Source organism: Apodemus sylvaticus, chromosome 4 (genome assembly GCF_947179515.1).
Source record: "Apodemus sylvaticus chromosome 4, mApoSyl1.1, whole genome shotgun sequence".
NCBI lineage: Eukaryota > Metazoa > Chordata > Mammalia > Rodentia > Muridae > Apodemus > Apodemus sylvaticus.
In genome coordinates, this window is record NC_067475.1 from 20110164 (window position 1) to 20136728 (window position 26565).

At 43.0% G+C, this 26565-nt stretch overlaps 1 protein-coding gene across 4 annotated transcripts in view; it reads left to right on the plus strand.

Annotated features, from left to right (window-relative positions):
* Pdlim5 (PDZ and LIM domain 5) overlaps nucleotides 1-3030 on the plus strand; it is a 174369-nt gene extending 171339 nt beyond the window's left edge. For all 4 annotated transcript variants that reach the window (XM_052179129.1, XM_052179130.1, XM_052179132.1 and 1 more), the window contains one exon: nucleotides 5-3030. In XM_052179129.1, coding sequence (XP_052035089.1) covers nucleotides 5-94 — 90 coding nt within the window. In that variant the 3' untranslated portion in view covers nucleotides 95-3030. The remainder of the gene's footprint in view (nucleotides 1-4) is intronic.
* Nucleotides 3031-26565: the final 23535 nt, after the last annotated feature.

The window sequence follows — 26565 nt, forward strand, 5'->3', positions numbered from 1 at the left end:
CCAGGTGTGTTGTGAAAGTTTGGAAGGACAGACATTTTTCTCCAAGAAAGACAAGCCACTTTGCAAAAAACATGCTCATTCTGTGAATTTTTGAAAAACAACAGGTCCAGAAAAAAAGAAGAAATTTGAAGAAAAAGGAGGAAAATTAAAATTGCCATTTAATTTTTAGTTTTAATATTTATATGGAGTTCTCAAATAATAGTAGTCCTGAAGGGATAGACTCCAACATGAAAAATCAAATCTGAGAAAATGCTTAGCTTTAGAAAGTCACAGACAGTTTGGCATTTATTCTGAATTGCCAGTATTTTTCTGCCCATGAAATAGCCTTTATAAAAAATCAATTTCCTTGCTATTCAGTTCATCTTAGAATTAGCAAAGGATTACATTTTAGAATTAAAATCTCTAGCCTCTTTGCTGAAATTGGGGGGGGGGAGGAGAGGTAGTAGCTATGGGAATCCACAAAAGGCAATAAAAGTACCTTAAACCTTATTAGTAAGAATAATTGTTTAATAAACCCATTTTATCTTTAAAATAGTAAGTAGACATTTAAATAAATTTTAGGAGTAGACAATTTCCTTTTCTGTTTAGTGGGTGTTGCTTTGGTCTTATCATTGGTCTTACCTTTCAGTAAGATGGGCCATGGAAAATCTTGATCAAAGTGTGTCATTGCCAGTAAGAGATTTTCATGATCTCCTCTGTTCTCTCAGATGCTGGCTGTGCTTCAGACAGAGCAGTCTGTTTGCATTGTGTATGGCTGCCTGGTCTAGACTGCCATGCTTTCGTCTCTGGTGCTGAGATGAAGATATTTCAATAGTGTTAGACTCTAATAGTGTTGTCTCCTTTCTAGAAAAGAGTAGGTAGAAGATAAAGGAATTATGGAAATAACACAATTGTAAGTAGAAAGTTAAAAAACACTTCCCGCTTTCAGATAAAGAACTGACTGATTTTTACATCTATGTCTCTAACTGAAGGTTCAAAAACTCCTTGCCCAGTGGGTGGGTTTTTTGGATTGAGGATTATAAGATCCAACTGTTAGGTTTTTTTGCTTATTTGGAGTTGTTTTGGGATTTTCTTTCTTGTTTTTTGCTTGGGGTTCATTTCTATCAGTGAGTAATTCTCCTTTTGGTCTCCAGTGTTTGGTAGAAAGGGAGAACCCTGATGCAGTTCTCACACGGCCCTGTTATCTGTTCCTCATGAGTGGGGAGAGCATCGTGCAGGCACCGCCTGTAGTCAGGAAAGTGCCTGGGAGACAGTCGTGCAGGATGGCTCACTGCCCAGGGAGATACAAATGATGGCGTTTCATATTTTCTGTTTCTACAATGAATAAAAGCACGTGCTCCTGCTGAGTTACAGCTTAAATCTGTGGGGACAAGGTGCTTTCAAAATCCAGATAGAGCTCCCAGGTTCCTGCTGCCCCTTCACTCAAGTGCACTTGTGCAGTGTGAGTGTATGCATGCGTGTGTGTTAGGACGTCTTAGACTGCTGTATTTGTTTAACTTCCCCAAGAACTTTCAAGGCATCTGTCCTGAAAGTGGCTAATCTATGGCCTAGTGAATTTGTTTTATATGCAGATAGTAGTGAACTGGGGGATAAATGAACAGCAAGGGAGATACCACATTGCAAACTGGAAGCTTCTCCAGTAGCAGCCCAGGTTACCTCCTCACCTGTGCTTGCTTATAGGGAGGCAGGAAATGTCGTCAGGAGTCAGTGCTGGAGCTTTGTACTTTAGGTCATTGTGCTGCTGCAGTAATCAGACTTGATGACTCGTGTGCATTAGCTCAGATCTGAATGTCAGGCTTTGGCTTTATACGACAAAATAAGTTGGTGATTTTGTTTTGATATAGTCATTTTGTTTTGTCTTTTAGATGATATGCAAAAATATTTGAAAACTCATAGGCATTTGCATATTCAAAGACTTTTCTTCGACTTGGATTTCTTATAAAATTTTATTTAAGGATATCATTTTTATTAAGCCTTTACTTCTATGTGTTATTTGTAGAACATAATGCTGCATTTTATAATGCTGTATTTCTCTAAATTTAATCTGTCAAAGGCTAGTGTGGCTTGGTAATTTGGCATTGTGTGTGTATCTTTGCCTGTTTTATGGCAAGGATTATATCCATTCCTAAAGTAGTGACCCCTGGGAGATGAGTTCTGCCCAGAGCCAGAAGACCTGTCTGTAGTGGGGATTCATGTTTTGTTTACCAGCATGGACCTTTGGATACCAGGTACAGCACTTTACTCTTCTGGCAAGTTCCCTGGGTGTTTAATATAAATTCTGTGTCAGTAGCATTTTTCTTCACTACTTAGAACGTTGAGCTTTCCCCATGCTAGATGTCTGTTTTGAAGGCTGTACCCCAGGTGGACACTACAGTGCATGACTTTATGTCCCACATTCAGTTTCTCATTGGTCAGAGTTTGATGGGCCGGGGTTGGCACTGTTTCTCTAATTGTTTGGTCTGACTGCTGCCTGCTGAAGCAGGAATGCTTCTGCTCCCCGTGATGCTCCCCGTGACTCCATCCCCTTGTGAAACTGAAGCCTAATTATTTGGCCATGGTATGAAAACAAAAGTAACCATTTGTTTACAAAAGATCTGTAAGCCAAATCATTTGAATATTGATATAAAGCTATGTTTAAAATGATCTACAGCAAAATGTACTCTTTCCAAGGAACTCAAAGTTAAAGTAATTACTACAGTGTGAATTCAGTGTAATATTAATACTTTCTGGCAGTTGCAGTTCGGTCATCTCCGTTGGAGCAGAAGAAACACAGGAGATAGTCTCACGCAAATGTTTCAGGCTGTCCTCGTCTCCAGTGTCTACGGTGTTGGCCGTAGACACTTAAGTGTAACATGCTGAACCTGTCAATCAATTACTGTCTTTTCTTTCTTTGCATTTTCAAGTTTGTGTATAGCTACTCTTTTTCTTTTGGATACATTTTTAATTAAAAAAAATCACATGAGAAATGTAATCTGGATAGTGATACTTTAATGAGCACATACTCAATAAACAACTGCAATGATGTCGACAGCACGCCTGGCTTTTTTTTTTTTTTTCTTTCTCTCTGGGCCCTCAGTGCTTTCACTTAAGTGAGCGTGGGGAAAAGTCACGTTTCATCGTCACAGGACTGGAGATGGTGTAACAATCCGACAAGTCTCTGCCGTGGTGCTGGCCAACCCCAGTGCCCTAGACATTTGAGAATACTGCTTTTACTGTATTTTCTATCTTCTACTCTTTGCATGTACAACGTGAATAAGACATGTTTGCAAGTTAGTAGATAAGCTGTCTCTAAATATGTTTATTGCTAAAACTATTGGGATGACATAGTATCATGCCTTGTGTCACAGATCCTAAAGGACAGATCTCGTGCTCCTCACCTTTGGCATTAGCCAGACCATCTCTTGTCCTCAGTCTCATGGCTGACTGGGCATTGCCTGGTAAGCTCATTCATCTCTTACTCTTTTGTTTATCGGCTTGAGGGAACCTTATTTTCCTAACTGTGTACATTTAGAGGGATGACTCTGTTTCAGGCTGCACGTTGGGAATGGGAAAGAAACTCAAGTCTATTTTGTTCACAGTATATTAAACTCCAGAAGCCAAACTTTTAAGGGCATTGAGTCTGCATCTGACATTTTAATAGCTGCTGTTTGGTTTCTGTCAATCACGTCATTGCACATTAAAATGCACCGACAGAATAAGAGATCTGTCATTCCTTCGTTAAGAAACAGTAATCCAGTCCGAGATTTATAGGCTTACGTCTCAACTGTGTGTTCACAATAAACCCCCCTTCTGTGCAGAAACCAGAGTGAGCCTCCCCGCCAGTCAGTGTTTTCTACTTGCATGTCCCCAATATAAGATTATCAAAGGTTTTCTAACTGAACCACATATAAAATCCTTTTGCCAGTGAAAGCTTAATTTAGGTTGGCAGTTTCCCTTTTTGAGTACTCTCAGACAAGATCTTGGTTATATCAGAAACACATAGGCGCTGATGTATTATTAGCAGGCCTGGTGTTAATTAGGGAGAATTACCAGAAATAGTTTGCCTTGTGGAAATTTATTACAGAATCACACTTGACTGATGGCAGAATAGGAGTTGCTGAGAGAGAGCAGCTCCCACTCATAACCACTAATTAATAGGGTGCCAAAATTCCGCAGAGAAGGTTTCATCCCAAGTGTGGGAGCCTCCCAGGGAAAATGGTTCCTGTGCAGTACTTAAAATTTAACAGAGGAAAGGAACCGGACACATGGCTACCTAACAGAATAGCAGGCTGCGGGGCAATGGGCTCTATGAATGGGAGAACCTAACTCAGTGAGTGCTGAGTTTCAGAGTGGCCTGTGAGTGTGACGAGCTTCTGCATTTTGTTTTGTTTCATGGCCAGATCTCACTGTGGAGCCCAAAATCCCTCCTCAGTTTCCATAATGCCAAGCTCGTGTATATTATTATTTTTAATGTGATGAGGATCTGCTTCCTAAGATTCATTTTATAAGGAGAATTTGGTGCTTGCCATATTGTATGTTATTGTATTGTATTTTATTGAATTCGTATTCTTGGTCCTATGATTCAGAAGCTGTCTGTATAGGTAGCAGGATCACACAGTGCTTAATAGGAAAGAGGTGGCTTCTGCCCTTGAACGTGGAGGAGGAGGAGGAGGAGGAGTATCTAATTATGATTGGCACTAGTGGCAGAGCACTGGGGGAGCCCTCCTAAATTACAGCTTGCCAAGGAAGCAATTTTTTTCCCTGTCTATAACTACATGTAATTACTCACAATAAAGCTTGGAGCTGTTGTTTAGTGTAGAAGAATAAAACATTTCCATGTCAGAAAACCGCTGATTACTGACCTCAGGGAGAAAAATAAAAACAATTTAGAATTCACAGAGGGTCTAATTTTTCAATTTCGCAGTTATGGTAAATGCAGTTCCCAAGGAAAACAACTTCTGTGCCAGGGCCGGGGATTGATTGACACCATCTCTTAGGGATCCATGTTGTTTTTAAAGACAGTTTCTCTCTCTGTGTCCAAAGTATTCTAGTTGGATTCCAAGTTAGTTTTTCATTTCATATTCTATTTGTTCCCTAATTCAAATATAATTTAGATATTTTTCTTCTCTCACCCTTTTCCCCGCTTTTCTCTTTGCTTGTCTCCACACACTGCGTGCCCTCTTAATTTACTCAAAAGTCTCTTTGTTTCAAGTGGTGAAATTAGCTCTACTACCTTACAGTATGCCTTTTGCTTCTGACTAGTGTGTCAACAATAAGCTAACTTTTCTCTAGGTCAGTGAAAAAGTGGAAGGCTCTCCAGTGAGGTCATAGCCGATTCATTTTGCATAAATACTTTTCTTTTGTGAGACCCTGTGTTGAAACCATCTTGTCTCTAGGAGCATTGTCCCTGTTTGCGTGAGGGTTCCCCGGGGCCTGACCTGAATGAAGTCGAGAACAGAGACTCAGTGTGAACTTCACTGTGTTAAACTGATCCATCACGTGACACTTGGAATCCATGCTTCTCTGTTAAAGCATTGAGGCTACTGTGTAAAAAGCTTTTGAAAAGCGTTTTGAAAATTTTTTTAAAAATAAATTTAGCAAGCCGAAAGGTTTGTTTTTGAGAAAGGATTTTAACCCATGCACATCTATTATAGCCTGCTTGGTCCTGATCTTGCAAACCCTGATGCCTTTTAACAAATCCAACATAGATTATAATAACATAAATTAAAGCTAAAAGTGAAGTGTGTTTGCTTGTTTGTCTTACATTAGTCTGGGTCCAATCAGAACAGAAATCACATAGTAATTTAATAGAAGTTACAGAATTTGGCTTAAGGAATTATTAAGCCAATTCATGATAGCAAAATAATGATGGCAATATAGACAAGTCTGAGGGACAACAGAAAGGGCTGGAGAGTTCAGTAAGTACTTGGCACAAAACACACACACACACACACACACACACACACACACACACAAAACCACCACCACTAACAACAAAAAAAAAACCCGAAGACCCGAGTTCAGTCCTCAGTATCCATTGTAGAAAAGCCCAGTGTAGGAACACTGTAACTCTTAACACCAAGGAGAAAGACAAATTTCTGGGACTTGCTGGCTAGACAGACTGGTCTAATCTATGAGTTCCAGGCCGATGGGAGACCCTGACTAAAAGTATGTATGTGGGAATATAACAGACATGCATAATAAACAAATGGCATGTAGCTTGAGACTTCTCAGGGTAGCTCAGTCCCTATGATGGCACACCATGTTGAGGACACTGGTTTCAGCCCAACAAATGACACGTTCTCTGAGTGGCTGAAACCAGATTCCAAGCACAAAGTTGTTGGGTGGCCACGTAAGGAGTGAGGAGCTTACTTTGCACACTGGCCTGGAATAGAGGGCGGTATGACAAGAGGCCATTGCAGGCTGTGATGGAACCCAAGTCAGTGATGCAATGTCTTGAAAGACCTGCACCCTGGACTCAAAGCTGAGCAGTGCACCATCAGATTCCACACACACCACCCCAACGGAGAGAGGCGCCCCTTGCTACTGCTGCTGCATGCTTCTTAGCATAACAAGGTTTAACACTTTCTCTGACGAAGGAGAACTAACTGCCTTGAGTCCAGGCCAGAATACAGGCAGAATAGAGCAAACACTGAAGAGGAAAATTGGAACTGGAAGTCAATAAAGTTAGTAACTGACACTGGATTCAAAGGAAAACCAAATTCTCTACTAAACTCTCTCCTAAACCGACTTCCATAATACAGAACATCATGCACACAGTTGAATTGCAAAGCCATAAACTGAGGCTGGAACTCAGTCAATCTCTTACCAAGGATATTGAAGGCCTGGGCTTGACATCACAGAACAAACAGGGTTGAACAAGAAATTGCAGCGTGGTGTGGGAGCTCACACTTGTAATCCTTAGGCTCAGGAGACTGACAGAGGAGACAGCGTTGAACTAATAGTGTGTCCTTATTCTAGGCGAATCAGGACTGTGGATTAAGACCTCATTTAAGAAAAATCAGTGGGGGTTGGGGCTAGAGATGTGTCTCAATTAGTAGACTACTTGCCTAGAATTTTCTGAAGCCCTAAGTTCAAGCCCCAGCATTGTAGTACATACCTATAATCTCAACATTGGGGAAGTAGGATCTGGTGCTCAAGAGCCTACTTCTTGTCTTACATAGTGAACTGGGACCAGACTGGATTTCCTGAGGAAAAATGAAAGGAAGGTAAGGAGAAAGGAGGAGAAAATTAAAGAGAGGGGCGATAATACCTTATTCTTTATTGCCAAAAGTTTCTTCGAAAGACACTTTCAATGTACAGAATAATTGTCAAATGTCTAGAGGAACTGAATGGTTCTAAATTTTAAGAAACTAGTTAAATATGTATGTACTAGGTCATGACCAGAGGAAGGTTTTTTTTTTTTTTAACATTCATATTTTACCATGATACTTTCTTTTCATGTATGGAAAGGGGTGAAACATTTGTTACTTGACTGGGATTTGAGTGTACTGAAGTTATTCTGTGTGAACCTCAGTTTATTATGTGCACAGGACTTACATAGTCCTGTCCCAGAAGAAAGGTTTACAGTTTCCCCTCTGCAGTAGCCTTGTCTAGACAGGATTTGGTTTTTTTGTAGACACATTGTAATTTGTGAAATGTTTTATCTGTTACCTGAGGGAACACTGGTGATTGGAAGACTCACTACCTTTGATAAAGTTCACTCTCTTTACCAATAAATTTTGTCATCATGCCAATATGATGGTGAGCTAAATATGATCAGGGTGCAGTTTCTCTGAAGGCCAGTTTAAGTTATTGCCCAAAACACAGATAGTCATGTGTTTTTAATCCATTTTTAGGAATGAGGAAATTAAATAACCCTGTGAGGTTATTTTCTAAAAATATACACCTACTACCTGGAAAATCTGAGAGTCAAACTTTTTACTAGACTGGGGAGAAAATATATTATTTACTTTGAGTTCTTCTTACTAGTAAGGAGCTATTTCTATGTTAGTAGTAATGCTGATGTCAAGAACGCCATGGCTTTGATGGAAGACACGGCGACGAATGCTGTAGCCACTGAACGTGCAGTTGCCTGCTGCACAGATGTCAATATTTGGGAATCTTGCATTGGACCATCTGTTCTTCAAGAGTATTTGTGATGCGATAGTCCTCTCTGCAATGTGCCAGTTGCTGTCCTTTGTGTGGTCACGGCATTTCACAGTCCACACACTGGTGCTAAATATTCACAAGACTCATGAGAGGCTTGGTTTGAAGTTTTTTAATAATCACATTTGAAACACCAAATGCGATTATTAACTAATTAGAAAACCACAGGAATTGCAGTTAATGTTTCCACACTGAAGTCCATAATGCTATGTGTAAGATGATTAGGAAACAAGTCAGCATGGCTGACACCAACTAATGTTACCTTTTGTGTGTGGTGAATTTAGATCCCAGGGTGAGACTGAACAATGAAAGCTGGAGGGGGAGGGGAATAGCAGGAGGGAAGCCACATGTATGTGCACACATGTACGTGCAGTTACACTGACAGGGTTTCACAAATCCTGATTTTATTCAACTGAAATGAAATCTCTGCTGTGTAGTAACAGCTTACAACCGTGCTAAGTCCACTGAGGCATAGCTGGAAAGTCCAGCTGCCCACACATCTGTTTTGCATGAGCCCTCAGTCATCGGTAGACACCTCTGCCATCCGAGTAGATGTCTGGGTAGGATATGGCTGGAAGTCATTGAAACAAAATTCACGCATGCCATGTCCCGTGCCCAGAAATTATAGACTTGTCTGGGTGGTGTTAAAGATTTGACCTATTGAGTGTGCTCACACCTGCTTCTTACATTCAACTTGTTAATCAGAAAATGAGACATTGTGAAATATGTGAACGGGCTGCTATGACTTAAATCTTAAGTGTTTAGGCTCTTAATCTGGCTGGGGCTAAAATAACATTGGTGGAATCAAGTGCGGTTTGGACTTATTTCTGTTGTGTCCATTGTGTTTTAGAGACCTTAACTGCTCACGCTGAGATCTACAAGTTGGTGAGAGTGCCTGATTGAGCTCCAAGCGGGGATGAAACATCCTGTTTACTTACTCCAAAGTAGTGTTTTCAGTTTTCTTTTTGAGACAGGAACTTGCGTAGCTCCACCTGACCTCAGACTTGCTATATAGCCAGACATGGCCTTGAATATCTGATGCTCTTATGTCCACCTCCTGGGTTCTGGCATTATAGGTGTACACAACCCATGCCATACTCAATTATTTTGTAAGTTATTTTCTCACAATTTCACACATGTGTGCACGCACACACATGCATCTACACATACATACACACTGTACTTTGATAATATTCCACCATTGTCTTCTCATTCCTTTCCCATCCTGTCCACCATGACCACCTCCTACTTTTACATCATGTATGTGTGTGTGTGTGTGTGTGTGTGTGTGTGTGTGTTTTCATGGCCCACTGCATATAGTTCAGCTGCTACCTGATCATGGGTGAATTTACTTACGTAAACAAGGACAACTTCTCAGTAGCTACACCACTGTGGACTGTCTTTTTCCCCTTCCCTTTTTATATGAAATAAAAATCATTGAAGAGTCTCTTGATATGATTGTAATAAAGTTCACTCTTTCAACTAATAAATCGCATACACTAATAGGATGGAGAACCTCAGGAGTATAGTCAAGATCAGCTTAAACTATTGCCAAAGTGGAATCATTAGTACTAATGGAATACAGCAACAGTGTCTAGATATACAAACCATATGCTTATTGGGAGGTCTTATTTAGAAGTACACAGCCCCGGCACTGGGACAGTTGGGCAGTGTGAATGTTGACGACACTCGGGTGAAACTTATGCATAGGTCACCCACAGGCTGACCAACAATTTGAATCATATCTAAGCCATTTTTTTTAAATTACCAGTCAAATTTTACATTACAGAGATGCCGAGCATGTTGGGAGGAGAGGGAGGATAGAAAGGTCACAGTGGAAGAAAACTGCCTGCAGAGACTGGCCTCTTCAAATGTTCCTGTCCATTGGCCCTGTCCTGCCCTCAGCAGCAGAGCCTTTGGGGCAGTACGCCCGGCTGGCCTCCTCAGTCTCCCTTGGAGTGACAACCCCAACCAAACTGCTCCAGGATGTCTCCAGTTCAAACCCATGAAGTTCTCAGCTAGATTCCTCTAGTAAATAATCAGCATTTCTACTCCTTAACATTTCCAGTGCTGCTTAAGATTTCCCAAGGACTTATGGCAGTTGGTTGAAGGTTTGGTTTTTGGTTGGTTAGTTGATTGGTTGGTTTGTTGTTGTTGCTGTTTTTTTCTTCTTTTTTTCCTTAGATATTTTCTTATTTACATTTCAAATGTTATCCCTTTTCCAATTCAGGAAATTCTTAGGCAAATGGATAGAATGGAAAATATTATTCTGAGTGAGGTAACCCAATCACAAAAGAACATACAAGGTATGCACTCACTGATAAGTTGCTGTTTTTAAACTGGTGTTCCCTTGTTTAGGAAACTTGGAACCTTGGAAAAGTGGCAGAGGTGGATAAGCCTACATTCCCTTGCTGCCATTCCCATGATGCTCTTGGAAGAGAGATCTTGAGTGTGCAACAAAGGTTGTGACATTGAAGTGAGATAGTGTGTCTTGAAAAACACCAAGAACCCACACAGGCTGTGTACTCAGGAGACAAAGAGGCATTATCCATAAAACAAAAGCTCTAATCCTGTATTCAGGAAATACGACTTGTTATGGAGTATATGAAAGCACTGTAATTCAATTTAGTGATCCCTGCATAAATTTCAGGTTACCATCAACCATCTATCCCAGAGATTCATAGTGCATACATTAGCTGCACAGTTTTGCCTCTGAGTTAAAATAATTAATAGTTGTAATATGGATGTTCCAAAGACATCTAACCATACATTACTTTACGAACACCTTTTCTTCTTTTTCTTTAGTTAACTGTGTGTGCAAATGCACATGTATATGTATGTATGTATGTGTGTGTGAATATGAGTGTGTATGTATGCTGTGTGTGTATGTGTACCATGGTGCAATTGTGCAGGTCAGAGTACAACTCTTTGGAATCCTTTCCCTCCTGTCACCTTATGGGTCTGAGAATCCGAATTTCATCCAAATTGTCAGTCCTGTCTAAAATGGTTTCTTTGCTGGGCGAATCATCACACGACCTCAAGAAATCCTGTTCTACATAATGCAGTTTGGGAAAGCGTATGTTATCTGTCCTTTGTGTGCCTATCTTCGTGTTTCAGGCTAGTGATTCTTAGGCTGGAGGGTATACTCAAAGCTGTGGAAAGGCTTGGTTATGCGCTACACTGCTGCCTTTAACCCCTGAGTTTCTGAAGTAGGAGTTCTGGAGCAAGACAGGATCTGCCTCTTCCCTTGTAAAGTGGATCCTTCCAGTCAGCAGCCAATCAGGTTTTTGAGAAGGCCCCCAGCAGGTTCAGGCAGACCAGACCATCCCTGCTCACCACAGCAAGTGCCTTGCAGCCATTATTTGTGAGAGCCTGGGCACCTCTCCACGCAGCCTGTTTCAGTAAGTATGGGGCGGGGAGCACGGTGTCTATATTCACATTTCTAACTGCTCAGGTGAGTTCTGCTCAGACACCACAGAAGGCTTGGGCAGCATGAAATAACCCAACAGTCTCTTCCTAGTCAATCGGGGATGACTAACATTTCTCTCCTTTGTGTCTTCTAAAAAAAGAGAATTCACAATAGACTTCTGAAAATTAGATGCTTAGAAAAAAGTATAATCTACGTTGTGAATTCTACAACTTTTTCTCCATAGTTCTCTTTGAGGAGTTTTATGGCTATGTGGGCCGCAAGGAGTGGAACAGAGTTGGCAGATCAGGATTGCTTGCACCAGAATTCCAAATGCCCACAATGCCATGAACTCAAAGACGAGTTGGGAATCCGGCTAAATCCCAAATGGCATTCCTCCCGCCATTTTTAGGACTGTTAACCTCCCCATGTTTTATTACTACCCCTATCCTTACGCTTCATGGACCAATACATCAGCATCTCTAGTGAAAGCCAAAGGGATGGACTCTTCGGGCTGCTCCAGAAGTGGCTCTCTACCAGTTCCCACCAGTGCTTTCTTTCTTCTTAGACTGGCTGGTTTTATGTTAAACTTTACCTAAACCAGAGTTATTTTGGAAGAGGGAGTCTCAACTGAGAAAATGCCCCCACTAGATTGGCTCATGGGCAAACCTGCCATGACTTTTCTCGATTGATGATCGATGTGGGAGGGCCCTGCTCACTGCGGCTAGTGCCACCCTTGGGTTAGCATACCTGGACACCATAGGAAAGCAGACTGGGCCAGCCAGGAGAGGGAAGCCGTGAGAGGGAAGCCATGAGGAAGCTCTCCACCATGCCTCTGTATTAGTTCTTGTATGTGGGTTTCTTCCCTCAGTGATGAACTGTGACATGAAACTGCAAGCCCTTTTCCTCCCTAAGTTGCTTTTGGCCATGGTATTTTAGGACGACACCCTAACAAAGGCGCTTCTCTCTAAACTCCCTCAGTGGTCTCCATACTGCTTAGTGACTCTTGAAATACCCTCTTCAGAATCCAGTATCTGAGGAGGCGGGCAGGGAGGCCCTGCCATAGGCTTCTTGATTGTCTAGCTCCGTGGTTCTCACCCCTCGACCCTTTAATACAGTTCCCCACATTGTGGTGACCCCCCAAACCAGAAATTATTTCACTGCTACTTTATAACAGCAATTTGGCTACTATTATGAATCATAACATAAATATCTGACACGGAGGAAATTTGAAATGCAGCCCCCAAAGGGAAACCATGGAACAAACATCAAATTCCTCAGATCCTTGTAACCAAAGATGGCTGCTCATTTGCTGAGAGGCCTTGTGAATATCTCCCAGTCTAATATGAAAAGCACCATGTGTCTGTGGTGTACAATACATGGCCAATCAAATTCCCACAACGACACTGGCTTTGTTGTCAAAATCTGGCTAGGTCTTGTTTTGAATTATAATCTTTATCTTTAGCTTTTCCCTGCCTTAAAGCTAAGAAACTGGTTTCACCTATCCCCACCTCCAAACTGTTGAAACTTGCTTTACTCCTGGTAAAAGGAAAAGCTGACCACAGCCCTAGTATGTGTGTGTGTGTGTGTGTGTGTATGTGCGCATGTGCGTGCGTGTGTGCACGTATGTGTGCGTGTACACATGTGCATGTGTGTGTATGTGTGTGTATGCGTGCATGTATCCGTGCGTGTGTGTGTGTGTGTGTTTGCGCGTGTGTATATGTGCACGTGTGCATGTGTGTGCACGTATGTGTGCGTGTGCACGTGTGTGTGTGTGTGTGCGTGTGTGTGTGTGTGTGTGTGTGTGTGTGTGTGTGTGTGTGTAGTGGGGAGGTCCTGGGGGTTGCTTTTTTATTTTCTTAGCTGTGTTGTGCAAATGAATGGAAGGTTTAACATGTAGGTAGGTGCTGTTTGAAGAGGTAACGCAGCAGAGCTCAGAACGGGGTGTCTGGGAGCCCTACGGCCACCCTTACTCTAGGCCTCTTCAGTACAGCTGTTCTGAGGCCAGCAAAGCTAAAAATTTGTTGCCATGGGCTTAGACCCAAACAAACCCATGTCTGTTCTGGTATGCAGATCATGTTCTCCAAGGACAGCCCTACTCACTCATTCCATGTCCGTCAGCAGGACCTTTGGGTTTCAATCATTCCTGCGCCATGTCCCGGTCTAAAGCTGCAGCTTGTTCTGTGATATAGTGCCTTGTCACTTAGCAGCAAGCTCTGGTGAGGTTGAATCAGCCCTGTTCCTCCCGCCTCCCCCTCGCTATACTGGAGCCTCTGTCCTCAGAGACCTTGCCGTGGGACCACCTTGCAGGCGTTAATACTTTTCCCAATAAACCTGCTTGGATGGTGGCCAGCGTGAATGCTGCACTCAGCAGGGTGATGGAGATTCCAGGATGCTGTTCGGTCCCGAGCCACGGACTCCAAAATTGCTTCTCTCTTGATTCTATAATTTCCCACTTCCCTCTCAGACTGGCCCTGTTCTTGGGGGGGGGGGGTGACTGTCCATTTGGTTTCTTCCAATGCAATGATATTTGCACCTGTTTTTCAGCTCTTCCTTCATCACTGAGAACTCAAAGCAATTTTAGGGCCTAAAAGGTCTTTCAGAAAATGGTTGAGTGGCATTACCTCTAATTCACACAGCAATGTTAAAGAGAGAGAATTCATACACATTGCTGAGTCAAAGTGTAACTGTTGAGTTTAACACAGATAATTTCCATCAGAACTCTCTCTCTCTCTCTCTCTCTCTCTCTCTCTCTCTCTCTCTCTCTCTCACACACACACACACACACACACACACACACACACACACACACACATTTGCCCTTATGCACTGACTTTCCACGATTAGGGAGCCACATTGGTATAATTTCCTACGCAGCTGAGAGAAAAGTGTTACATATCCCGCAGTCAGTTTAAGACATGGTGTATAACTGTTCCCCTAGGGAAATCTCCACACCCTGGGATCCTGTAAGAGTTGTATCCATCCAGACATGTTACCACGATGTCTGGTAACAAAGCTTCTTCACTTGACTTCCCACTCAGAATCGATAGGAAAGGCTATCTTTTGCTTCAGGTCACCAGCTCTTATCCCAGAATGCATTTGTGCAAGGGAGGAGAAAGGAAAGGACCCACCCAGGCTGCTGCTCCATTCAGTCCGTCACAAGAACATTAACAACTATTAAAACTATTATACAACTATAGGACCATTAAACAACTGAATTTTAAAATTACACGACCATGTGCTACTGGAATCGCTCCGAAAGCAGCAGCGAACAGCCGATCTCGCTACGCTCCTAACCCTTGCACTCCGGTTAGCAATTCAGAAGAACCTGAATCCAAAAAAAACGTTCGGGTATAAGTGGCGCGCAGCTAATAAGGGTGTGGGGCAGACTCTGCAAGCCTCGGGGAGCCAGAGGAAGTGAGCCACGGGAGCCTTTGGGAGAAGGTTGTTCCAGGGGAGGAAGAAAGCTGGGCGTGGCCGAGGAACAGCTAAAGCCGGGGTAGCTGGAGGCTGCAGGAGTGGGAGGGGACTGGGAAAGGGAGGCACTAGGGAGGCCATTGAGGGGCTTGTAGGTCAGTTACAGCCTGGCTTTGACGGTGACAATAAACAGTAAGGTTGATATCGGTATACATCGTCCATGCTGCCTTTTTCTCCTCTTCTTTTTGAGGCAGGTCCTTGGCAACTAACTGGTAGACCTCATTCCTATGTCTGAATGAACGGAGGCCTGAGTGTGTGGGTAACATTACTAACCATCTCTGACTTTTACTGTGATTTGCTCACAGGGTAGGGCTTCCTGAACACTCTATTTTTGGCTTGTAAGAAAAATTATGTAGTTCTCGTCTTGACGAAATTTCACAAGTTTGGACTCTCGATAATTTCCGTAATAGAAATTTTAGGGGCCTTTAATTTTCCTTTCCTTGTTTCTTCTGTCTCTCTGATGGAAGGAAGCCATTTGTACCAGGGAGGGCGAGGCTACTAGATGGGCTTGGGTGACCCCTTGCTAAAATCATCTCTTAGGTGGTTGGAAGAGGCTCCTGGGGTGAGGGGGAAGCTGCGAGGTGGGGGAACAGGTGAGGTGACCCATCACTGAAGAAAGGGCACAGGAGAGCTCATAGGCAGGTGAAGGGAATAGCCTTAGCCTTCCTCCCAGAGCTGCCTGCCAGAAAACCGTTGTGAACTTGAAGCCAATCATGTGTTCTGTTTGTTAGCCTTTTTTTTGGTGAAGTCAGACCCACCTGTTTCAGAGTTGGGCAAAGCTCTGGGGAAATCACACCCTAATTCCCATTTCTACTATTTTCCCTTAGAAAAATAACTCCCCCAAAGCAGTTTCAAGGCAAAAGACTGTCTCTGACGAGATCTTGAATACCTTTTGTGATAAGAGTGATCGAAGTAAAGGTTTTGCCCTCAGTTTTGCTGTCATATGGAAAGAGATGATGACTGTGGACCAAAGGCCTGCCTGGGATTGTTGGCCTTTGTTTAACTCCGCTGACAAAATGGTGTCTCTTCTGCATCCTGCTCTTTGCATCTGTCTTGACTTACTGTCCAGGCCCACAGCACTCGCATTGTTCTTCAAACTTCTTTCTGGACTCATAACAAAGTTTTCGAAGCTGTACAGACAGCACTCTTTAAGCACACAAAGACGTTTTATACTCAGGAGAATGTTTGTTCCTTTTGGACTCCAGGTACATCAGGTACACTTGTGCCTTTGTGTGGCGAGTTTTTATGAGCCCCGAAGGGTTATAAACAATTGGTAATAGGTCATCCCATGGAAGAAAGAATGAGCAGAGCTCTGTCCCCAGAAACCACCCCCGTCACTTGGCCAGTCATTTGTCAGGCTAATTCCCCCACACGCTTCCCTCCAATTTTCTCTCCAGATCACCACCTTTAAGTGACATCATGGGAACTCAGTGCGAATGATCTCTAGAGAAGCCTGTGCTGGACAGATATTGAAATGGCTTGGCCCCAGAAGGGCATTCCTTATCTCCTCCAAGAGCAGCCTTTATCACTTAAGCAGACTTTGACAAGAAACACTCCTGAGCCTTCCTTGTACCTGTGCCTTGAAAAATCAAGTCTAGATGTCGCCCCAAGCAGAGTTAGAGCAGAATTGAATTAGCGGCTGGAATTGGGGCCACATTTTGGGTACGAGAGGAAGCAGCAGTAATACGCTATCTAGCAATATCTTAATTATTGAAGCTATTATCTTTAAACAGCAGAGTAGAAGAGACTCCTGGTTGTAGATGTTAAAGCTGGTGACCATCAGATAAATATCCTTTCCTAAGTCTGAATTATTTTGCATGGACATTTGATCTCCCTGCAGGGAGACCATATGGCTTTGTCTGCAGATGATCTGGGACCCAAGCATAACTTGAAATGTACACAATTTCTCAGAGAGTTGTCTGAATAATTTCACTCCTTCTGACTGACATTAGGTTCTAGTGATGAGAATCAGTCACGTGCAGTGGGGAATGGCACAGTGGGATGGTAGATGAAAAGGAGTTTGGATAAGGACAGGAATTAATGCGCCAGGGGAAAATGAGTTGAAACCGTGACCCGTGGTGGGTATGCCTGGAAGGGTGATAGGCAGGAGTTGGCTATAGATATGAGGAGGTTGCTGGGAAGCGTCACAGAGAGGAGAGCACACAGTGAAGGTAAGGAGCAAAAGTGTGGCCATGAGGCCCCACTCTGGAAACAGAGAGAAACCATTGATTACATAGGAACAGAGAATTAATATTTTCAGACTTGAAAGATGAAGGTCCTAAATCATCAAGTCTTTCAAAAGTAGCAAACGGCAGGACTGGGCCCATCAAGGTCTGTCTTCCAAACCCATGTTCTATCTTCTTTATGTAAGCATTGTTGGCCTCTGCTGCTGACTCCAGGAAAATATTAGGGGGGGGGGAATGTGATTTGGGCCTTCAAGTAAGTCAGGGCTCTGTAATAGTGTCGTATTTCTCAGGATGTTAATATATCATCTCAGAAATGACAACCAGCCAACTGTTCACCTGTCTGACTGATGGGAGTTCCTGTGGCTACAGCATCAAGACAGTTTAAACCCAAATACCAGCAGCTGAAGATTAAATAGTCCAAAGATCAGGGTTCCATCTTCTCTGGGGAAAGACAGACTCGACAGCTTTGAACTGTTGTGCTTGGCTTTAGGAGGATGAGGCAGAATCCCCACTCTGCCTGTTTGTGGGCAGAAACTGATGATCTGTTTGTTATGGGCCCCTGGGGTTTCTACTCTCTGTTTCAGTTACTGGTCTATTCTGGGTTCAAGGTAACTGTTATTGTGTCAGGACCTTGATTTACTAATGAAGTGTGTGTGTGTGTGTGTGTGTGTGTGTGTGTGTGTGTGTGTTGGTACTGAGGAGTGCCAGAAAAGGAACAGAATGAAATACGAGTTTTAAGAAGGAAGAGAAAGAAAAGCAATAACGGAAACAGACCTCACACCTGGTGCATAATGACACCTCGGGCAGCCGCTGGAGGTCCCTGGTGTTCACCAACTTCCATGCATGTCTCCTTACTTAACAAGCTGTTCTAGGGAGCAAAGTATGCCTTGGAAGCCAAAGCAGCCAGTAAGTGTGTAATGTTAGTGTTGGGAGGCACCGCCGCAGCTCAGTCCAATACTTGTTTTTATAGTTGAAGACAGAAAACCCATCTAGGAAAAGCATTTTCGCCCAAGGTTGCAAAGCTGGAGGTCTGGCTCTCTTTCGAAGATGTGTTATAAATCATCCATACATGATGGTACCCAAGAATCAGAGTGACGGAAGGGCTTGGGATAGAGGCCCTGGTAGAAGCATGTGCTGCATGATGGCTGATTGTCTCTGTCTCTGTCTCACCGTGTGTCTGTCTATCCCCGCCCCTTTTCTCCCTCCCTCCCTCTCTCCCTTGCTCCTTTATGTTTTATGATTCTTGAAAGGACAATAACCTTTCTGTAGAGCCTCACAGCTCTCCACACACACTGACTGAGCTTGTAGCTAGGAAGCTGTCTAAGCTTTCTCTTCCCCGCCTTGCTTTCTTCCTGCTCCTTGGCAGGATTAGTAGACAGGAGCGCAGGACAATGGCCTAGACCATACACCTAGATTTTGTTCCCAAGTTTACAAAAGTGGTAGAGTGTTGGGGCTCAGATCCAGGGCCCTGTGTGGCACAAGTCGTTCCTCTGCGCTGCACCTCTACCCTCAAAGGGCTGAACGATTTTCAGGCTCCCAGAAGTTGATTGCTATCATTTCTATGAGAATCGTTACATAAAGGACGCTTTAGGTCTAGGGAGATAGCTCAGGGATAGAAGGACTAGGCAAGCATGAGGACTTGATGTCACATGTTAAAAGCTGCATGGGGCAGTGTGCACCTTCATCCCCAGTGTGATGCAGGAGGCAGAGATGAGGGTTCGCTGGATACCAGCTTAGCTTCAGATTCACTGTCTCAGAGAAACGAGGTAGAGAGTAATGAAGCAAAACACACAGCATCCTGCTCTGGCTTCTGTTGCACACAGTCATGAGTTCATGTACCTCCAACCACATGCAGAGAGCACACAGGCACTCAAAAGGAAGAACACATTGACACCAAACCATCTGGAAACAGCATCTCAGAATAATAGTGTTTCCTAAATGGGAATGTCAGCCGTCTAACCAGAACACATATACATGCATGCATGCATCCATGCAGGCATGCGTGCATGCGTGCGTGCATGTGTGTGTTTGCATGTGTGTGTGTGTGTGCACACATAAATGCTATGAATATGTTTGACTTTGTGCCGACGGAGAGGACATTTTATCAGTCTAGCATTTGGCTACCTGTGCTCTAAACAGCTCCCGCCAGATCCAAATTGATGTATTGTTATCCTCACCTTGACCCAGCTTTGACTGCTCCTTTGTTTTCATGGTAAATTTTGTGCAAAGTTTTTCCAAATCTGTAGGAGACTTTGAAAGCCACTCTCCCAGCATTTTTCTATGCTTGCAGGAATCAACTTGAAATATTTACTATAGTCTGATCTGTCCACTTTTAAGCCCATCCCCAAAGCCTTACAGAGAGGGGTTGCCTGCCCTGAGCCTTGCATTCATGGTCCTGCCTGTGGCTACCATGGATTCTGTTTAACATGAGTGGAGGTGACTTGTGCCCATAATCATGGGTAAGGCAATTATGAAGTCTGACATTATTCTTGGAAGGATTTTAAGCAAAATATCATAGTTCATCAAACCTGTCTGCAAAAAAGCCAACAAGTTAATAGTCATTTATGTACAGAAGGAAAAAATTATGCCTGCCAGACCACCTTCATGTGGGAGATTTGGCCATAAATTTTAAATATCCATTGTGAGAATTATATTACGTGCAAGGAAATCAGCATCCTGTGGTTTTACAAGTGGGCCGTAGAAGGGCATAATGCACAAAGGCCTAGTCTGAACAGAGAGACTTGGAGGTGGGAGCAGGAGCAGGTCTGCAGACAGAAAGGCATCGTGGCGCCTCCTGGCGCCTCCTGGAACGCTCAGACATGGTTCCTAAGGCATATTGTTTTCTGAGAAACAAAATGGTGTTGTGTGGTCCTGAATGCTTTAAGCCCAGGATTACACCTGGGTTTGGGTGTTTTCTACGTATAGGCTGTGTAGGTCATCCTACATGTAAACTTTAGAAGATCCCTGTGAGATGCATACACTGGCTAGGGAACTCACCCAGTGACTCACACAGAAGGCTTGGCTGAGCATATTCTGAGCAATGACAACACCAGGTGACATGCCAAGATGGAAAGGGAAAGTCTTGTGGGTCCACCCCTAGATAAAGAGCTACAGGTAATCAACAACTGCTGAGAGAGGGAGACTTGGTCTTCTCCAGGGATGAGCTCCCTAAAAGCTTACTCAATACCAAGTGCTCAGGTCAGCCCGAGAAACATAACACAAGTAATACTAAAGAGACCCACAGAAGGTTACATTTATAGATTTATACACACACACACACACACACACACATACACACATGTTTTAAGAAAAAATTAAAGAAAAAGAGACAATGAGGTGGGTAGGAAAAGTGAGGAGGAGGAAAAGGGGAAGTGGTATAATTATAATTTAATTTTTAAAAAGGTACTCCCTACTAAGAGGATAAAATTATAGAAGTTACCCTCTGCTCATAATGCTTATAAAGGTAAGGACCTCTCTGTGAACATAGTCACAGGGGGTGGGGAGTATTTAAGACATCTTTGTGGTGCAGAGTAAAATGTACCTTAGAGAAAAATAGGCAGGTGATGTGTTGTGTCCCCATGGGTCAGGTCACATGCTGCCAAGACTGATGACGGAGTCCAGTCATAGGGCTCAGGTCATGAGGGGGAAAGAGGGAGTCTATTCCTGCAATGTATTATCTGATCTTAACTTGTATACTGTGCCATGTGTGTATGCACATGGTTGTGCATGTACACACACACACACACACATACACACACACATACACACACAACAAATATAGTAAAAGAAGAGAGAGAAAGGAGTCCTTCCCTCAAGGCAGAGGCTGCCTTTACAGGCTTGGTGAGTTATGGGCCGAGTTTCAGCACCAATTCTTATTTGTCTTCATTCCAGATGTGGCAGCAAAAAATGCTGCAGATGGCTGAAGCGATGCAGTTATTTCTCATAGGCTTAGAGTCTGAAAGGTCAAGGTCAAGGTACCATCTAGTTCCCAGCGAAGGGCTTTTCCTAGTGATATCTTCACGCGGGGCAGGAGCATCGTCTCACGTCTTACAAAGACCCCCTTCCATGTGGTCATTTGTGAATGGTTGTCTCCATAAGACATCACACCTTGAACTATGTCCACACCGAAAGTTAGGGTATCAGTGCAGGAATTTGGAGGTACATTCCACTCACAGAACTCTTTGATGTGCCAGATGCCCTTGGCCAGTCTCTATCAGTGACAGCTAGCAGTCAACTCCATGCAGTATTAGCCTAAAGGTCTATGTGACCTGCTGTGACTGTGACCTCTTTGTTTCTTTGTTTCTTTGTTTCTTTGTTTCCTTCCTTCCTTCCTTCCTTCCTTCCTTCTTTCCTTCCTTCCTTCCTTCCTTCCTTCTTTCCTTCCTTCTTTCTTTCTTTCTTTCTTTCTTTCTTTCTTTCTTTCTTTCTTTCTTTCTTTCTTTCTTTCTTTCTTTCTTTCTTTCTTTCTTTCTTTCTTCTTTCTTTCTTTCTTTCTTTCTTTCTTTCTTTCTTTCCTTCCCTCCCTTCTTTCTTTTCTTTCTTTTTTCACTTTACATTCCAATATCAGCCCCCTCTCCTTCCAGTACCCCTTCCTGCAGAACCTCCCCTATTCCTTCCTCCCTCTAGATATCACCTTCCACTGCCCCTCCCTTTACTCCCCCCACCCACCTGCAACAGCAGGTTGCTGCAGGATTAGGTCTATCCTCTCCCACTCAGACCCGACAAGGCTGCAGGCTATCTCTTAGGATAGCAGGGATCCACAGGTAAGATCTTTCACTTTGTCATGAACACAGCACAGCAAACCCTCCATCTCTCACATCCATCCACAGGACCATAACAGTGTTTCTTTTTCTTTGTATCACAATGCCCTTGACCCACCCCACATGTACACTGACATCCCCAGTGAGCAGGATAAGGCTCTCACCTTCATCCAGTCACTCCATATTTGAGGGACATCAAAATGTAATTATCGGCTAGCCCTAGTGATTAGATCAGAAGTCCAAAGAGAATTTTCATCACCAGAACCAAAGTGTTGGTGGGCTCCTTTATGCTTCTGGGACTGAGGGAACGATTTAGTATTTCTCTAGCTCCAGGAGCAGAGCGCCATTCCTTGGCTCGTGATCTCTTTCCAGTGAGGACAGCACTGACCCCTCTGCTGTTCTGACTCTCTTATACCTCCTTCTCAAATGACCCTTGTGATGAAGTGGGCTACTCAGAGAAGTCAGTAGATTCCCTCTGTCTCTAGAGCCTTAGTGTAGCCATCCATAGTCTGCAGTCTCACACCATGGGCCTACACGAAGAGCTGTAAGCAAGATCAGAAGCTCAACGTTATCCTTGGTTACACAGTTTGAGACTAACCTGGAGAATATGAAACCAAGAACTCCAAAACCCAACAAATCAAGCCACAACTTTAAAAAAAATCCTTAGTGTAATCACATCTTCAAAACTCAAAGCCCAACAAATCAAGCCACAACTTAAAAAAAAAAAAAAGATCCTTAGTGTAACGTCTTCAAAACCCAACTTGTTAGGTCAATATCACACTCAAGGTTGTGAATTTGGAAGCCGACCTTGTGAAAACTCATGGGTAGGTATCACAGCTAATACGAGGGGATATACCCCATTTGTTCTTTAAAACCATTGTGTCCTTTGGAATCGATTCAGAGCCAATTCTAGTTCCATCTACACTCACTAAAAATACAACCTTGGCAAAGTTGATGCATGGAAGCTGTAGTTTTATGACCTGTCGAAGGACAAAGATACTATTCCACATGTCATGGAGTTTTGAAGTTTATAGACAGCAATATGTCACTGCTTGTACCTAGTAAAACATTTCAGATGATAGATACTTTCATTGTCACTGCCTTCGCCTTGAGCAGGAAGCCTTGACCAAAGCTTGCACTCCTGTGGTTCTGGGGAGTTTTCAGAAGTTTCCTGGATCAGTTTTTCTTCACAAAGATTTTGATGTTGACTTGAAAGTTACAGTTTTCATAAAAGAAAGTTTCAGAATGCTCTCAGGCCAACCTATTCACAGAGATCTCTACAAAGTTTTAAAACCAGCCTTTGTTTCGAAGAGCTTTATTTAATTTAGGGAGACTGAGCTCTTAGACCTGTTTTTAAGCAAATTTTTAGTTCCATGGGTCTCAGACCCATTCACTCCCAGGGCTTGTGATGGGAGGCTTTATTGGAGTCTATTTCCCTCTCCCTTTTGAACACTAAAACTGTTTCTGGAATCTTACCTTGAGGTAACCCTGGTGTAGCTAGGGCCGGTATTTTGAGTCGGACTAACGTGTCCCATATAGCTGTGTCAAGCTGAATTCCCATACAAGGCTGATTTCCTGTTTCTTTTCTAATTGGCTTTCTATGATCAAGCACTTACAAATTTGAAATTTTCAATTCAAAATTCAATACAGAATTTGTCATGAGATTTGAGGATTAGTCAGAGTTTTACTGCTGTGAACAGACACCACGACCAAGGCAACATTATAAAGACAACATATAATTGGGTCTGGCTTACAATTTCAGAAGTTCAGTCCATTATCATCAAGGCAGGAGCATGGCAGCATCCATGAAGGCATGGTGCAGGCAGAGCTGAGACTTCTACATCTTCACGTGAAGGCTGCTAGTGGAAGACTGACTTCCAGGTAGCTAGAACAAGGGTCTTAAAGCCCACACCCACAGTGCTACACCTACTCCAGCAGGGCCACACCTTCTAATAGTGCCACTTCCTGGGCAGAGCATATACAGACCATAGCAATTTGTATACAGCCCTCAGCGGCATCCTAAACTGGCATCAAAGGGGAGGGTTCTAGGGTATCCTTTTACCCCCTTTCTCAGTGTCTGGAAACCATCCCACCCACCCCATGAAGCTCTGCATACTGCTGCTGACAAGAACTGAGTCTCACGAGAGCCACATATTCTGTCTTCATGTGTATTCTGAAAATGTTATAACAGTGACATGATTTTCCAACCCTCCCACTGTACACACACACACACACACACACACACACACACTTGCATATGTGTACACAGACTCATTCATGGATGTAGTATAATAATCCTGTGAAGCCTACATGTGAGTTGTATAGAAGGACACCCTCAGAAAGTCCATTGCTAGATTCTCTGAACTTCAACAAGGACTGTTCTCAGTTCACAAAGTTTTTATCTTGAGTATAAATAGTCTAAGTTCTTCCTGGTTTCTTGACCTGTTGCTGTGATATAATACCCTGGCACAGCCAGGATTATTATTATTATTAATGGAGAAAGGGTTTATTCTGACGCATAGTTCAATGTGCCTTGTATTATGGCAGTGCAGCAGTAGCTTGACAGGCCAGCCACACGGCATCAACAGTCAAGATACAGAGCAACGGATGCCTCTTTTCCAGTTCTGAGTACTTTCCCTGTCTTATACAGTCTAGGATTCTGTGTCCAGGCAATGACCCTACTCACAATTAAGATTTTCATATATCAGCACAGTAATCAAAACAATGCCCCATAGGAAGCCTGGATGGCCCATCTGCCAGGAGACTTTTGATTCTGTTAAAGTGACAGCACAGACTGTCATAACAACAAAGGTGACTTGTATCAAGTATGATAGAAAATCTCCACCCATTGATCACTTACCATCAACAGTTCATGACACCAAATGGACATGTATTGTAGGATGCAGTTAAATGATCAGAATTGCTGCCCATGAGTCAACTCAAAACTTGTATGATCATATAGTAAAGGTAATTTTATGCTTCTACAAGTTTAAAATCCCTGAAGTATTATTTGTTATGGTCTAACTAAGTTACATGTGATAGGTTTTTCTGTAACTAAGATGTTTTAAAGCAGAGATGCAAGAAGTTATTGACATACTACTAAAAAGCTGACCAATGGGGACAAATAGGAGGTCCAGATTAAAACACATGATGATATCCACATGCACTCACATGCAGTCACACACATGCACACAGTCACGTGTGCAAGCACTCACGTGTGCTTACATGCACATGCATACATTTACACACATGCCCTTACATGTACTTACACACACACACACACACACACACACACACATACACACACAAGTAATACAGAAAGAAAAGACTTCAGAGAGTGCTGTAGTCATTGGATGACAAGGAAAATGGATTCATAGTTTACCTCACACAGAAGTTTTAGTTTTATAGAGATGTAAATGTAAAAAGGACAGTGGAAAGGAACATAGGAAAATTCCTACTTTGAGACAGGCATAGAGCCTTTAGATCTCTCTCTCTCTCTCTCTCTCTCTCTCTCTCTCTCTCTCTCACACACACACACACACACACACACACACACACACACACAGAAGAAGGGAAGATATGGATCAAGCCATTGTCAGTCAAGTTAAGATGAAGGTTTCACCATTCTAAAAAGCGAAAAGCCTCTATATTTGTCAGGTATTGGCAGAGCCTCTCAGGAGACAGCTATATCAGCCATCCATCAGACTGAGCACAAAGTCACCAATGGAGGAGCTAGAGAAAGGACCGAAGGAGCTGAGGGAGCTTACATCCCCATAGGAGGAATGACAATATGAACCAACCAATAACCTCAGAGCTCCCAGAGACTAAACCACCAACCAAAGAGTACACATGGAGGGACCCATGTCTCCAGCTGCATATGCAGCAGAGGATGGCCTTGTTGGACATCAATGGGAGGAGAGGCCTTGGTCCTGAGAAGGCTCGATGTTCCAGTGTAGGGGAATGCCAGGGAGGGGAGGCAGGAGTGGGGGGGGGTGAACAGGGGGACAAGGGGATGGGATAGGGGGTTTTTGGAAGGGAAAGCAGGAAAGGAGATATCATTTGAAATGTAAATAAAGAAAATATCTAATTTTTTAAAAGAAAGTGAAAAGCCACTGTCTAGAGAAGATACCAGGTATAAATTGATAAATCTATTTAAAAGTTTTTGGGTAAAGGTATATGTCTGTGAGGTAAATAAATGCATTTTCAAGGACAAACACTTTTAACGGAGGCTAGAGGTTTTAACCGAGTTTAAGGTTTTCTGGAAATTGACACGGGAGCTAAGTGAGAGTTAAACCCCGCCTCCTTGTTTCGAGTACTCAGCACTTCACTAATCAGCACTTCCAAGGAATCAAATGCTTTTGCATTTTAAATGGAGATGTAGTTCATGCTCCTGGCCAGGCCATCATCAGAAACAACTCACAGCTCTTTTGTCCCATCACAGAGACACTGCTGTTCCCACAAGCCACCCCTTCCTTCCTGTGGACTGCATTGGCAATGAAAATGAAGATGATATTCAATAAAAAGAAGAGAGAATAATATCACTGCCTTAGAGCTCTCAAAACTAAAACTTTGCCATCGATTTTAATGA